The sequence below is a fragment of the Orcinus orca genome, chromosome 16 (genome assembly GCF_937001465.1).
Source record: "Orcinus orca chromosome 16, mOrcOrc1.1, whole genome shotgun sequence".
Classification (NCBI taxonomy): Eukaryota; Metazoa; Chordata; class Mammalia; order Artiodactyla; family Delphinidae; genus Orcinus; species Orcinus orca.
In genome coordinates this window covers 2,144,153-2,158,408 of record NC_064574.1, presented here as the reverse complement: position 1 = coordinate 2,158,408, position 14,256 = coordinate 2,144,153, and the positions used below count along the sequence as shown (strand labels likewise).

Genomic DNA, 14,256 nt, shown 5'->3' with positions numbered 1-14,256 from the left:
GGTCTTGCCTTTGAGAGGTTCCGGGGGTGCCTGGTGGGGCGGCCCGCGGAGGCCACTGCCACTTGCTCGACAATTGGTCTCCCGCTCAGCTCGGGGCCCAACGCCCCATCACGAGCCCTGAGAGGGGTGGGAGGAGGCGGGATAAGGGCTGGGAAGGGGCTCTGCCGCCCCGAGCGGGGCGACCTTTTCTGTGCTTTTTTCCTCATCTGTGGGTGGGCTCCCGGGAAGGCGGCCCCAGGCCTGTGGCGCGGAGATGAGATGGCAGCGGCCTCACCTCTGGCCCACCCAGCGCAGACGCCCACGGGCACAGCTCCTGCAGGCCCTTCAGTTCCCATCTCCCCGTCCAGCCCGCTCTGGAGAGAGCTAGTTGTGCTCTGCTCCAGACCCCGTCCCCGAGGCATTTCCTCTGACGCCCGGCCCTGGCCACGTGGCTCTCAGTGTGGCTGCCAGGGGCCCTGAGTGCTTGTGAACGTGCAGGTCCCCAGGTCCCACCCGTCACCGATCGGACCCCCGGCCCCTCAGGTCGTCCGGATCTGGGTGGTCCGTGCCGCAGCCCTCCCTGCTGGGAGGGTAGGGGTCCCCGATCACAGAGGCTCATGACCTCGTGGGGACACCCAGGTGGTGAGAGGGGCCGGTGCCCTCAACACAGGGGGCCTGATTCGTGCCTCGTGCCCCCGCGTCCCCAGGGTTCACCCAACGCTGCCTGCTGTGCCCGTCAGAGGCACGGGACCCACAGGGGGCCACTGGGGCCACCACTGCCCAAATCTTGGCTTGCTCTGTGCCCCCTACCCCGGGCCAGGAGGGCAGTAGGGGGCAGGACAGGGACCTGACCCGAGTCTGCCTGACCCCGAAGTGATGACTTCCCACAGCGTGGTCCCCAGGCTGGGCCTCGCCCACCCCACCCAGTGTCCTGCCCTCATGCTGGTGGTGACGTCGAAGCCACCCAGTGTTTACGGGTCTCGTCAAGTCCTACTGATGCCCTTGAGAGCTCCTGACGTGACTCAGAGCGGCCAGTGAGGTCCAGCTGCCCGGCCCCCGGAGATGCGTTTCTAGGCGAGGCCGGGAATCCCACAGGTGATGGGGAGAGGCAAGCAAGATTGAAATCTTTATTTTACATCTTTTTTTCTTATGGCGGCATTTGTCTTAAAAAAAAAAAAGACACGTGGAAACTGAGCTGGTTGAATCTCTGAGGTACAAGTCCAGGATGAAGGAACACATTCGGGAAGCTCTCACCAAGGAGGAGCATCTTAAATATGAAAGCGATGCTTTAAACAGGACGGCGCCATGGCGGCTGGCTTCGATGGCTCACAAAATTTAAAAGATTTTTGAATCAAATTGGGAGTCGGGGGGGTGGGGGGAAGCTTTCATTTGGAAGACTCTACATTAAAAAAAAAAAAAGCCAGGTTTCTGGCTTCCGTGGAAAAATCAGAAGTTCTTGTCGGTGAAGGGCAGCAATGGGACGGAAGGACGCTGTGGCCCTTCTGCAGGGCATGCCCCGCCCGCCCCCCCCACCCCCGGCCTCCGCCCTCAGGCTGTCAGTAGCCATTCATCAGCCCCCATGGGCAGAGCTGCCCCTAGCCAGTGCCCCGACTAACTAATTTATCACGCAGCCCTGGGAGGGGACAGCTTTGTACGCGAAAGGGGGGTTATTGCTAATTCTGCTGGGGCAGTCCCAGGTGAGCCAGGACCTGTGGTCACCCAACCACCAGCCCCGAGAGTGCCCGTGTGGGTCAGAACTGGGCCCCGGGTACTCTGCCCATCAGAAATGGTTACAATCCACAGATTCAGTCAGAACAAGGCCCTTTACTGCTGTCTGGGAAAACTGTCCAAATAAATAAAAGTCCACGATGACTACGATGTGAACGCCCCCCCCCCCGGGTGGCGTCCTGGTACAGTGCGCGACCTGCACATCTGTCCCTGGCCATCCCGTGCTCCGAGGAGGGCAAGGTCTCCGTGCCGTGGCTCTATGGTCGAATGTGGGAAATGGACGGCCCGAGGCCAGGAGGCCCCCCAGCGGGCTGCCCTCCTCATCCCTGTTAGCCGCCTGGCCTCAGTGATTTCACCTGTGATCCTGGTTTTACAACAGGAAGGTGGGGTTTTTCCAACGGCTGCAACCTGTAAACGTGATGATGGCGAGCCTTGAGGACAGAAGTCAAGAGGGGGTGGGAGCCCCAGTCAGCCGTGGTCGGAGTGGCTGGTAGGGTTCAGAGCCTTGCCCTACATTTGGGGGTCCCTTGCTGTCCAGGGAGGGGCTCGAGCCCTTCTCCCACCAGCCTTCCTCCTGTTCTGGGGCCCGACTGCCATCTGCACAGAAGGCCTCCAGGTCCGGCTGGCTCCAGTCTCTTCCAGCGTCCGGCCTGGCGGTCTCTCTGCTGGGCTGGAGTGAAGAAGTAGCGAGGTGGGTCCTGGCGGGGGCCCGGGGACCTAGGCCAAGGCCAGCGCACACCAGGCCTCCTGGCGCAGGGTCCCGCCGAGGCCGGCCTGGGGGCCCAGGGCTGCAGAAGGCAAGGCAAAGTCCTCGGGCTCGAATTTGAACTCCAGGTGGCTGGGGGCCAGGGTGTCGTCCACCTGTGTGGAGGCCTGCGGGGAGGACACGGCACCCGTGAGACTCGGGAACAGTGGCCGGCTCACTTGAGGTTGGGAGCCCTGAGACAGGGCGATTTGCCCTAAGGGGCCTCCTCAGCCCCTGGAATGGGGTGGGGACCCCTTGTGAGGATCAACAGGGGCTCTCAGCCGGCGTCGGCCACAGGTCAGCTCCTGGCACCAGCGGCCAGCTGCGTGTCCGGCCCCAAGCTTCCGGCAGGGGCCCGTGGGGGCCCTGACCTGGCTGGGGTGCCAGGGGTCCCCCAGGAGGTGCCTGGGAGCCAGCTCTGGGCACCACACCCCACCCTGACCTCCTTACCTGGGAGGTGACGCTGGGCCCGGGGCACGAAGGGGATGCCAGACTGGGCTCAGGTTTCAGAGTGGCCGCTGACATCTCCAGGTCAGGGACAGAGGCTGGCGGGGAGGCTGTGGTGCTCCCTGTGGATCCTGGGAGGGAAGGCAGGGCAATTTACAGAAGCTGCCAGGTCTGGTTGCCTTGGTCGTGCAGGGGGTTGGAGGTGCTCGTGTGGCTTCCTCCACTGGACCTCCTGCCCCACTGCTGGGTGAACTCCCGCCACCCCAGTCCCTCCCCAGACCAGACCATCCCAGGACAATGCGGGGTATGTGCACTTCAGGACGATGATGCTCGCACCAAACATGTGAATCTCTAATGGTGGAAGGTGAGATACTCAAAGTGACTCCACAGGGAGAAGGTGTGCCTCACTGGAGGGCCTGGGCTCCTCCCGGCCTCCCACAGCCCTGGCCCGTGGACCTGAGGAGCCTTTGGTCTTGGAGATGCTCTTCGGCTTCCGTTTCCGGGTCTGGATGCTTTCCTTCTTCATCGCCAGGGGCCGCGGTACCTGGTGGGGTTGGCAGGACATGGACGGCTGCTCCCCGTCCGAGCTCACCCCTGGGGCCTCTTGCATGGCCACCTGCCCCGATCTCAGCCCTGCAGAGCTGGTCACTCCTGCGGCCCTGTGGGGAGCTGCTACCCCCGGGCTTGGCACTTTCGTCCAGGCCTGGTGGGGAGAAGCCCGTCCCACCCCAGCCTCCGGGAGCCGGGGGGCCAGGAGGGCTCTGGGGGTGTCCAGCCTCTGCCCCCGGCTGAATGGCTGCGGGGAAGCCACAGTGATGCTACAGCCTCTGTGAGCCCATCTGTACCACGGGCCTAACCGTAACACCCCTGCCCCCGCTCCTCAGCCCCGCCTCGGGCCAGGGAGGGTCCCGCTCACCCCGTGCAGCTTCGCGTAGAGCCCGCAGGCGTTGCACACCGGCTCGCCGTCCGCGCTGCGCCGCCAGAGCGTCGTGCTGGTGGTGCCGCAGTTGGTGCAGCAGAGACCGGCCCGGCGTGAGGACGACTGTGGGCAGGAGGCTGGGGTGAGCAGGGCTCAGGGCTGGGGCCCTGCCGCTCGGCTCAGCGGGGCAGGTGCACCGGGGCGGGAGGGATGGACGCTGGGCTCGGGGCGTGGGGCCGTGTGGGGCTGGGTGAGAAGGCCTTTGGGCGCTAAGGTCCTGAGGCCTGCCCGGGATTCCTCGGAGCCGCGACCTGGTGCCCTGCTAGCCCTGGGACAGGTCACTTCACACTTCTGGGCCTCAGCTTCCCTATCAGTAAAATGGGGGTGACAGTAGACCTGCCACAGGCCTCTTGTGGGGTCAGGATCTCGTGAAGAGCCCAGCACAGACAGGCAGCTGGGCATCTGTTGCGGCCTCTTTTTAACCAACGCTGGGCCTTAGCCCCGTATTTCTGTGGTGCAGCAGCACCCCTAGGAGTCATAGGGCCGCCCTCGGGTCTGGTCCCGGGCTGAACATCCAGGGGGCCTGCTGGTCCCTCTGGGTCTTGCCTCCCAAGACTTGGGGCTCGAGCCCGTGCTCAGCTCAGCACCTGCACCGGACTGTGGGCCGCGGGTCCCCGATGCCCACCCCTGCCTTGCTGCTCACATGTTTCATACTGGGGCAAGACGGCCCTTCCAGAACCTTCCAGAGGCCGACCTTCCAGGTCCGTATCCAACCAGGGTCCCCAAACCTCCCTGCACGTGGGGGCCCAGTGGGGACCCAGACAGTGCCCACCCAGGAATCGGGGCCTAATGAGCCTGGGGGTCCAGGGGCTGTGCCGAGCTGGCTGGCTGGCTGGAAAGCAGCTGTCGGAGGCCTGACCCCGGTCCTCCCACCAGCTCAAGGTCCTCGAGCTCCCACAGCCCAGTCCCTCGCTCCCAGGCAAGGATTCTGCCCGACTCCCATTTCGGTGTGTGCATGGGGTCCTGTCCCCTGCAGTCTGGGAGCTCCAGATGCTCTCTGCTGCCCAGGGCCCCCCAAGGCACCTCAGGCCCAAAGCCACTCCCTCGCCCCCCAGCACAGCCTGCAGGTGGCACACCCCTCCCCAGCCCCTGCCCTCAGATGCCCTGAATCTGTCTGACCTTTTCTTTCATGTGCACAGCCCCTGCCCGGTCCAGTCCCCTGCCCCCTCACCCACATCACCACAGTGATGCAGGGTCTCCGTGGCAGCCGGGGTCAGACCCAATCACATCTGCTACGGTGTTTCAGTGGCACCCTGGGGCACAAGGACAGAAGCCCGTGAGACTCCACACTCAAAACCATCCCAAGGACGTGTGTTCTCTTCTCAGTACTCTCCAGCCCAGGACCAGCCAGAGGACCACCAAAAGCAAGACGGACGACAGAAGCCCCCAAAGGAATCTGCCCCGGGGTAGGGCTGAGCTCTCCGGGGCAGCCTCAGTTGCCCCGTCTGTCTGCCGTCTCTGAGGTCCTTCCTTCTGCACTGACGGAGCTGCCAGCCTTGCCGACTGTCTCATGCCCACCCCCTTCCCCCAGGCTGTCAGCCGTTCGAGGGCACAGGCTCTCCCTGTGACTGGCCCGGGAGGGAGAGTGGGGCCCGTCTGGAAACAACCCCCCCCACCCCCGCCAGCACCAGCCGTTCCCAAGAAAACGCAGAGCTGGAAACGCCTCCTCGCCCTCCCCTCCCCCAGGGCCAGGCTGGCTCCAGGGAATTGCGCCCTGTTTAATCTAAGCCTCGGCCTTCGGTCTCCAGGCAGGACTCTGCCCCAGGATCCGGAACAAAAGGGCCACAAGACAAGGAAGGGATGAGGCCTTGGAGGCTCCAGAGGGAGGGCAGGGCAGGAGCTCCCGGCCTGGCTGGGGAGACCCCATGCTCGCTCTGGCCGGCGGCCTCTAGGCCACGGCTGTGTGGCGGCTGCTGCCCAGCCTGGCCCGCACCTCCAGTGGTCTCCCCAGGGTTCCTAGGGGTGGGACCTGTGCACCTGCTGGAATGGAGAGAGCTGGCGGCTGGCCCAGGCCCAGCAGAAGCGGAAGGGACGGATGGTGGGACACACTCTGAGGCAGGAGCCCTGGCCCTGGGGTCAAGCAGGCCCCCAGCCGGAGGGCCTCCCTGGGAAGACGGCGGCCACATCCTGATCTTGTCTAGAAAGCAGCTGCTTTTACTGGACACAGTTCGAGTCTCCCCCGCTCTGCTCCCTTCTCTCCTTTCCACCTGCCTCTTGGCTGCCGGGAGCTGTGTCCACATGGAGGCCCCCTGCCCTCCCGGAGCCCACTCCCAGCCCTGCTGCCTGCCCTGGCCCAGGATCCCCTGACCCCCAGTCCATCCATCTTCCTAAGGTGGGAGGAGGCCTTGGGACCTCCCCAGGGGTCCCAGATTTAGCAAACAAACAAACAAACAGGATGCCCAGCTAGATGTGAATTTCAGATGAGCCGCAAATATTTTGTGTAAGTATGCCCCATGCAACATCTGGGACATATTTATTCTAAAACGCTATTCGTTGTTTATCTGAAATTCACATCTAACTGTGCATTCTGTATTTTATCTGGTGACCCTAACCTACCTTCTTGGGCCCCATCACGGTCCCCAACTCCAGCTGTGCCTTCAGACCAAGGAGGGGACCATGGCCTGAGGCCCCTCCTCCCAATCCAGCTGGGACCCTCAGGGTCTTTTACCAACAGCTGCTCCCTTCGAGTTCACATTGCCATCTCACATTCCCCCAAAATTTTAGCATCATTCCTGTAGGAATCACAGGAATGCTGTCTCCTTGGCTGGCCGTCAGGCCACTTCCTACTAAAATCCTTCCTACCGAAACACTCCCGCGAGGGAGTAAAGAGACCCACGCGAAGGCTTCACGTCAGCACTGTTTCCAACAGCACGCCCGCAAGGCTGCACACACGTGGGCACGAGCGTAGACACACGTGCACCCCAAGCGTCCCCCACGGTCGCCTGTGCGTTGCGGAAGCAGTGGAGGTACATACACCGCTGTGGGTCCTGGGGAGAAGCTACAGCAGCTGGACCGCGTGTAGGCAGGACACAAGCCCAGGTGGTGTGAACCCATCACCCAGACCCTGGGGGTGCGGGGGAATCTGGAAGCCACATTTGAACCTCTCTCCAGCGAGCATAAATTAAAATCGAGAAACTAGAAATTAGATTAAAATCAAGAAAATGGGAAAAAAGAATGACCTTGAAAAAATTCTCGCAGTGCTCGCTCCTGTATCTTCTTCCATCCCCTCAGCTGCCTGCGTTTTACGGGGTAACTGAGGCCCAGACAATGAGGGGCCGGAGGTGCGGGGGTGGTCCCGGAGGGGACAGAACCTCCTTTCTGGGCTGAACACACTCAGCGGCCACGTCCCCGGGGCTGCCCGCACCCCCTGGATGCCCGGAGCCTCCCTCTGTCCTTCCTCGCTCGCGGTCGGGACAGACCGCCAGGCCCGGCCACTCTCAGGGCCCTTAACTGCCAGGCCTCTCCAGGTTTCGTTTTGTTTTTCTTTTTTGGTCTGTTCGTTTCAAAAGAAGTGCAACTTCAAAGCCAGCAGCAGAGCCAGCCTGAGCTCCAGGCTCCGCGAGCATCCGGACACCAGGGGAATCAGGGCAGAGCTGGGTGGGGGGCTGGCGGAGAGGCGGGGGCATGGGAGAGCAGAGGGCGGCGACGCGGCTGGGAAAGTAAAGGTTGCAGGTGGTGGAGCCGCAGAGATGCTCCCGTTTCAAACGGGTCCTCTGGGTGCTCTTGGCAGGGGACACGTGGGGACACTTAACCTGATGGACGGTGGGAGCCTGGCGTTGCTCGGGGCACAGCGTGCTGAGGACACAAGTCTGTGAGGCGGGCTGTGCAGGAAGGAGCACCCGGGTCGGTGAGCCTTCGAAGGATGCTGGGCCCTCCGTGGCACCGGCCACGTCCCGGAGCTGGCGTCAGAACCGGCCTCGGGCTAACAGGCCTGCCGTCCGCGGACCCTGGCTGCTGGGCTCCAACGTTTTGGGGTCAGGCCGGGCCAAGGGGCGCTCGTAGAGCCCCTGGCCACAGGGACAGGACCACCCTCCCTGCTCGTCTACACTGATGGAAGCCTCGGGTCAAAGGTGTAACCCCCCAGCCTGTGGCCGAGGATGCACACGGGAGGCAAAGGGTAAAAAAGACAGGTTCCTACCGGGAGGGGGGCGCACGCTTGCTATCGTCACGTTCCTGTATCCTTGGTGACACGCTTCTAGGACGTTTGGAATTATTTGCAAGAGGGGAGGATCAGTTCTTCCTGGAGGGGCCCCTCCTGGGGTGTCACTTCTGCCCGCACGCGAGGGAGGGCGAGGCACTGGAGTGGGGGCAGGTCTGGGGTGGCCGGCCCAGCCCCCATGGCCAGGAGCACGCGGCCCGGGCTCTGGTCTCAGGACTCCAAGAATCTCAGGGTTTTCACAGCGAGCCTGGCCCTGCCAGGACCAGCCACCAGGCAAGCCACGGGGCCGCCTGCCCTGAGTGACAGGTGGGCACCCCGCAGCCAGTCAGAGGACCCCCCCAGGATGCTGCTCAGGAGAGACAGGGAGCAGAGGAGCCCTGAGAAATCCCCCGGACCCAGCCCCACTAGGCAAACGCTTCCTTGGCATGTTCTACAATCAGATCCAGGTGGGCCCGGACTCGGGGGTGTCCAGGGCCGGGCCGATCCTGAGGTCTCGGGGAGACAAGCAGGTGCGCAGGGATCCCTCACCCTGGGGGCCCCCCAAAGCTAAATACCCCACGTCCTCAGACTACGAAACGGGCCTCGCCAGGCCAAGTGGCCGACCCCGGCCCTCCCACGCCGGCCACGCCGTCCAAGTGCTCTGCACACGCCGTCTAATTGACCTTCCCAGCAGGCAAGGGGGCAGTCCCTGAATTCATCTCACAGGGGCCTGGGCAAGAAGACCCAGGGCAGGAGCAGGGTCTCAGCCTGAGTGGGGCCCTCGTGGGAGCCTGAGGCCACAGTCCTGGTCCGAGCCCAGGGCTGGCCGCCAGCGGGCTGCATGCCCAGGGAAGTCACTCAGTGTCTCGGAGCCCCGGGTGGTCATCCGGCTGATGTGACGGTAAACGCCTCAGGGTGGAGATGGTGGCCCTGGCCCGCCCACCCCCAAGGTCAGGAATTTTCTGCTGGGAGTTGAGCCCCGCGAGGGGTGTGGGTAGAGACAGGGAGCCCTGCATCTCCCGTTCAGCATTGTATCCTTGGCACCCAGTTTAGGGCTTGGCCCGGGGACAGTGCAGGGAGCCAGAGGAGGGGACCGGCCTGCTGCTCGGGGTCAGGTCTGGGTCGCACGCAGCCCCCAGGACCCTGTCCCTTGGCCTCAGTTTCCCCTTCCCTGAGGCCACACCAGACAACAGGCCGGTGCAGCGCGCCTGGGGCTGGGGGCATGATCACAGGGGCAGAGACAAGACTTGGGGTGATATGGACTCTCAGAGGCACAGCATGGGTGGAGGGAGGCTGGGGGAGCCGCAGAGCCCCAAATGCCAGGCCAGGTCAGAGGAAGAGGAACAGCGGCTGCCTTCAAGCTGCCCGACCGAGTCAGTCCTGCTTCCTGCCCAGTTTGGGGCCCCAAAGCGTCTGGCCCCAGCGCTGCCATAGCTGGGCCTTCGAATTTCCAGTAAAGGCCAGCACGCGACCGCCCCGTGGCCCAGGCCAGCACGCGACTGCCCCGCGGCCCAGGCCAGCAGCCACGGCACGGCCATCCCACAGTGTCAGCCACGGAAAGCCCTTCCATACTCCTCGGGGCCCGACACACCAGAACCAGCCGCCTGGCCCTACAGGGCTCACACCAGCATCAGCCCAGAAACACAACCCTGCCCGGACCCGGAACCGGGAGCCACCGCAGCCTCGCTGACCGGACAGCTGGCCGACATCGGCAGGCCCTGCCACTTATCTGCAAAATTACTTGAGCATCAAAATTTGCCTGTGAAATGGTAGAGAACAAAGGAACCTGAAACCTTTATGCTGCTTCTGGGACTCTGCCCTGCTGGGGGCAGAAGTCGGGCTCCCAGTCCCTTACTCGCTACCCAGCCATACAGCAGAAGAAACCAAAAGTGAAAACAAGTTTCGCCCAGGGACCACAGACCTGGTCTCGTCCCATCCTCGCGGTATCAGAGCCAGCGGGCCCAGGGTCCCTCCCTGCCCCGTAACATTCAATGTCCTCCGACAAAGCCAGCATTCAGCAGCCACCTTCCCCTCCAGTCCCCTCCCTGGGGTCAGGCCACCTTGCCTCTCTGCGCCCCCCCGACCTGGCCAGCCCAAAGCCCCTTGCAGCAGCAGGGCTGAGCCCCTGCCCAGGAGGTTCAGGGCCGAGCTTGGGACAGCCGAGTTCTTCTGGGAGACCCCGCAGACAGTGTGGGCGCGTGACCCCCAGACCAGGGGGCCCATGACAGTGGACCGGGCGCTGCCACCCCTCCCGGGCCTCCTGGGGCCCCACTGGCGCCCCGGCCGTGGCCGCAGGAGCACGGCCCCCTCCTGCCCCGTGGCTGCCCGCACTCACCAGGCGCTTCTGCGGCCGCGTGAGGGGCCGGTTGACGCCGTTCATCTTGTGGTAGAGACCGCAGGCGTTGCACAGGTAGTGGCCGGTGCCGTCCCGGCGCCACAGCGGCGTGGACAGGGCCCCACAGTTGACACACTCGCGCCCCTCGCCAGGGAACTCCTCCAGGAGGTCGGCCGCTGCGGGAAGGCGGGTGGCTGCTGGGTGAGGCTCTGCCCCTTCCTGGGAGCCGCCATGTCCACAGCACCTTCTCCTTCCCTTCCTTTTTGTGCCTTTATTTTATTTTGCTTCAAAATCTACTTTAACTTTCTTGTTTAAGTTTAAGTTTACATACTGTGACGTTCGTGCCAGGTCTCAATCGCTCCTCAGGGCTGCTTTAAAAGGTGGGGGGAGGGTGAACAAATCCAACCTCGGGGCAGGTGACAGGGAATTGCCCCACGCTGAACAGGATCCCGCGCCAGCATTGGAAATTTTAATTCGCTGGGGAGGCAGGAGCATCTGCACTGGCAGAGGACGAGGGCCTCGTCCTCCGCAAAGTGGGTCGATCTGGAGGGCGGGCAGTGGCCGTGAGGCCGAATCGGATCGCGGGATCCCACGAGGACTGCGGTGCCTTCACTGTCAGCCTGCGCGGTCTCAGCACTGTCCTCCCACTTGAGCTGCTGGGGCGAGGACTCCTGGCCCCCTCCAGACCTGGCCAGGCGCTGGAGACACTTGGGCGCCGGGTGGGGGCGGGGCGGGGATCAATCATCGCCTGGCCAGGGGTGGGCGCCAGGCATGGGGCGCCCTGGCGGCCGGGCCAAGTGGATCCCGCTTCCTGCGCTGAGGGGCTGGGGGCGGGGTGTAGGCTAAAAGACTGGGCAGCAAAAGAAGGCGTGGCCCTCGGTTTTGAGGGTGGGGTGAGAAAGAGCCGGTGGCGCCCTCGACTCAGGAGGGAGGGAGGGAAGGGGAGCAACTCTCCGCTTTAAGGGCCTGGAGTCCGATTACTCAAATTTATACCCTGGAGAGCGATTGCAACTGGGTCTCAAATTAGAATACATAAACATTCTAGAACAGAGATGAATGTGGTGGTTTACTTAGATAAACCGGTATTCTGAGCTTTAAAAAATAATCATTTCCAAAACTTTTCATAAAATAAAAACGTTTAACGTAGGCTCTAAATGGCTCGATCCCAGAATATTGGGTTCGGATGGATGAAAAGTAGAAATACCGAGGTGTGTAAAAAGAAACTCAGGACGGGGTTTTCATCTGGGGGGGGGGCAGCCGCTGCGTTCCGTCCAGGTTTACAGGTCCCGGGCGTTCTGGGCCTGCCCCATGCTGGTGTCGGACCCGGCTGGGAAAGCCCTGACTCTGGGGGGTGCATTTCGTAGGGTGCGGGTTTGCACCCCAGTACGGCCAGCACCCAGGACCCCAGTCAGTGGAGCCACCTCCCAGTCCCGCACTCACCGAAGGTGGCTCTGTGGCCCGGGAGGCCAGCCGGGCGGCCCTGTAGGCTGTGCAGGACGCTGCCGTCCAAGGGTCCAGAGGTCCAAGACGGGGCCACCTCGGTGCTCACGTAGGCCGGGTACGCGGTGGGGTACGAGGAGCCCACGGGCCGCCCGAGCGGGGCCGGGTACTGCTCGCGAGCCAGCATCGCGCCCTGAAAGGCGCCGCCGTCCCGGGCCCCTGCGCCGCCGCCGCCGCCAGGTCCCGGGGTGCTGTGCGCAAAGGGGAAGGCGGTGGCCCCGGGCGGCGGAGCGGCGGGCGGGTGCGGGCTGCGGGAGCCGAACGCCGACGAGTCCGCCGCGGCTGCCTGCGCCCAGCCGGGATGCCCGGCGATCGCGGGAGCCCGCGGGCCCGGCTCACACGCCGGCAGGTAGGGCAGCATGGAGGGGACGCGCGCCGGCGGCACGAACACCGGGGAGCCGGCGCCCGGGCTGTGCAGAAAGGCCCCCGAATCCGCGTAGGCGGCTTGGCTGGGGCTCGGGGCCAGCGCCAGGCTCTGGTACATCTTCCCTGGCGCGGCCTTGACCTGCAGGGAAGAGGGACGGGTGTCGAGGTCACGGCCACTGTGCCCCGCAGGTGCTGTCGCTCAGGCCGCGCTCCTCGCTCCCCAGCCCGGCGGTTCTTGGGGCGGGTCCTGGAACCTGCAGGGAGAGACGGCAGGGGGCGGGGGCGGCTCGGAGCGGCTCATGGGGCATCCCGGGTGCAGCGGGAACGTCGAGCTCACCTCCTCCACAGCCGGGGCTTCGGAGGTTCCCGGGTGGGCACGGTGGGCGCTGAGAAGGAGAAACCCGGCAGGTCCGCAGGACGCAGGGTCTGGGCGCTGGGAGAAGGCGCCGGGCTGGGGAGGGGCGCGCGGCCAGGCCCAGCTGGGTACTCAATGGCTGGTCGTGAGGACCGGAGGGCGCAGAGGGCGCGGGTGCGGCAGGCGGCGACAGGCGGGCTGGAGACTGGGAGCCGGGGTCCGCGCGGTTCCGCAGGGAATCCCGGTGCTCCGGCCGCCCCGCCCCGGCCCGCCCCCGCCGCACCACCCCTTCCCTCCCGGGGCCCTCCCCTCGGGGTCAGCTCCGGGGCTGCGGCCGCGTCGCCACGTGACCGGATCCAGCTGGGCGCGCGGGGCTCTGCGGTAAAGGCGACTGGAAGCACGGCGCGGGGCGCCCAACGCCGAGTCCCGGCCAGCGCGGGCAGCACGAACCAGCCAGGTGCTTGGTGCCCCAGAGCAGTCCAGCGCGAAGACTTCTCTAAATTTGTTTGGGGTTTTCGCAAATCCACGGCCCTCCCTCCGCCAGTTCCAGGCTTCCGCTAAGGCTGGCGTAGTGTGCGGTGCCGTCTGTGGATGAGTCCGTGAATGTGGCCTCGCCATCACGGACACAGTGGTAAAGACCCCCCAGTGCGCCCCTGGTCTGGGGCCCAGAGCAGGGGTCCTGCTTCCAAAGGGACTGCTTGGCTTCGTTTCCCTGAACTCAAATCGCTGTACCATGGCCACTGCCCCCGCGAAGTCCAGGGGGAGTCCCACGGTTTCCTCAGTTTCTTACCGAGCAGGGCAGCTGCCGCACTCATTCCCAGCTGGGGGGCCAGGTTGGGTGGGCAGCCTCCATCTGGGTGCACTTCCTTTCCACAAGGTCCCGGCCCAGCTTCTCGCCTCCACCCCTAGGTGGGCCTTTCGCTTTGGGGGATTCCCAAAGAGTCTCCTCCAGGCACCAGAAATGTGGGATGGGTGGGTCTGGAGGTGGCTCCTGGCGCTCCCTGGGTGGGCCCGCTGGTGCCAGCACCTTGGTGAGACGGGCCACCTGAGTAGCTTTGCTGACTGATGACCCAAGCCTCCCCACAGAAGAGCAGGCGCTGGGCGCCCAGGCTGGGTGGGAGCAGGGCTCACCAGAGGAACCTTGTCTGCTGTGCTTGGGGCAATGATTGTTTTTCGTTGGCAGAAATAGGCCGTCCCTGGAGTCCCTTCTCGTAGGTCCAGGGACGCTGACTGGGGCCAGGGCGACTCCACAAGTGCCAGGGCACTTTCGCCTTGCGGAGGGGTGGGGAGGCCTGGCACTCGCTCCTCTCCCTGTGCTCCGGCACCAGACTGTAACTCGGGGTGCACATCGGGCCACCCAGGGCCCCTGGAGTGTGGCAGGCAAGGCCCCCACTCTCACCCTGGGCTGGGGACCCCGCGGAAGTTTCCAGGAGGGCTCTGGACTCTTCACAAGTCTTGGCAGTGTGCCATTGGGAGAGGGAGTAGGAGTCTTAAATATCCCCTTTACCCACTGCTCCCAGGCCCTCCCCCGCCATCAGAGCCCCGGGTCCACGCTGCCGCGATGGTCTCCCATGGTTACCTGCTCCCCATGTTCTCCCCTCGGGGGTCGAAGCGGCCCCTCCCCGCCCTCCCCCCTGCAGACCCCGCCAGTGGATCTCGGCTTTCTCTCTTTCGTAGTGGGCGG

At 64.4% G+C, this 14,256-nt stretch overlaps 1 protein-coding gene across 1 annotated transcript; it reads right to left on the bottom strand.

Moving 5' to 3' along the window:
- Positions 1–2,424: 2,424 nt before the first annotated feature.
- Positions 2,425–12,811, bottom strand: GATA5 (GATA binding protein 5). Its single transcript, XM_004282337.1, has 7 exons — positions 12,555–12,811; positions 11,792–12,356; positions 10,352–10,527; positions 3,816–3,941; positions 3,356–3,443; positions 2,903–3,030; positions 2,425–2,580 (listed from the first exon to the last, which is right to left on the bottom strand). The coding sequence occupies exons 2-7, from the start codon at positions 12,333–12,335 to the stop codon at positions 2,425–2,427; spliced, it is 1,218 nt and encodes a 405-aa protein (XP_004282385.1). The 5' UTR covers positions 12,336–12,356; positions 12,555–12,811.
- Between the last annotated feature and the right edge of the window lie 1,445 nt (positions 12,812–14,256).

Bases quoted from the DNA above. Each gene is read 5' to 3' on its own strand.
- GATA5 (XM_004282337.1), bottom strand. From the start codon at position 12,335: ATGTACCAGAGCCTGGCGCTGGCCCCGAGCCCCAGCCAAGCCGCCTAC. The intron at 3,942-10,351 runs GTGAGTGCGGGC...TCCTGCCCACAG, and splicing joins CGCGGCCGCAGAAGCGCCTG to TCGTCCTCACGCCGGGCCGG. The intron at 3,444-3,815 runs GTGAGCGGGACC...CAACCCCACCAG, and splicing joins TCTACGCGAAGCTGCACGGG to GTACCGCGGCCCCTGGCGAT.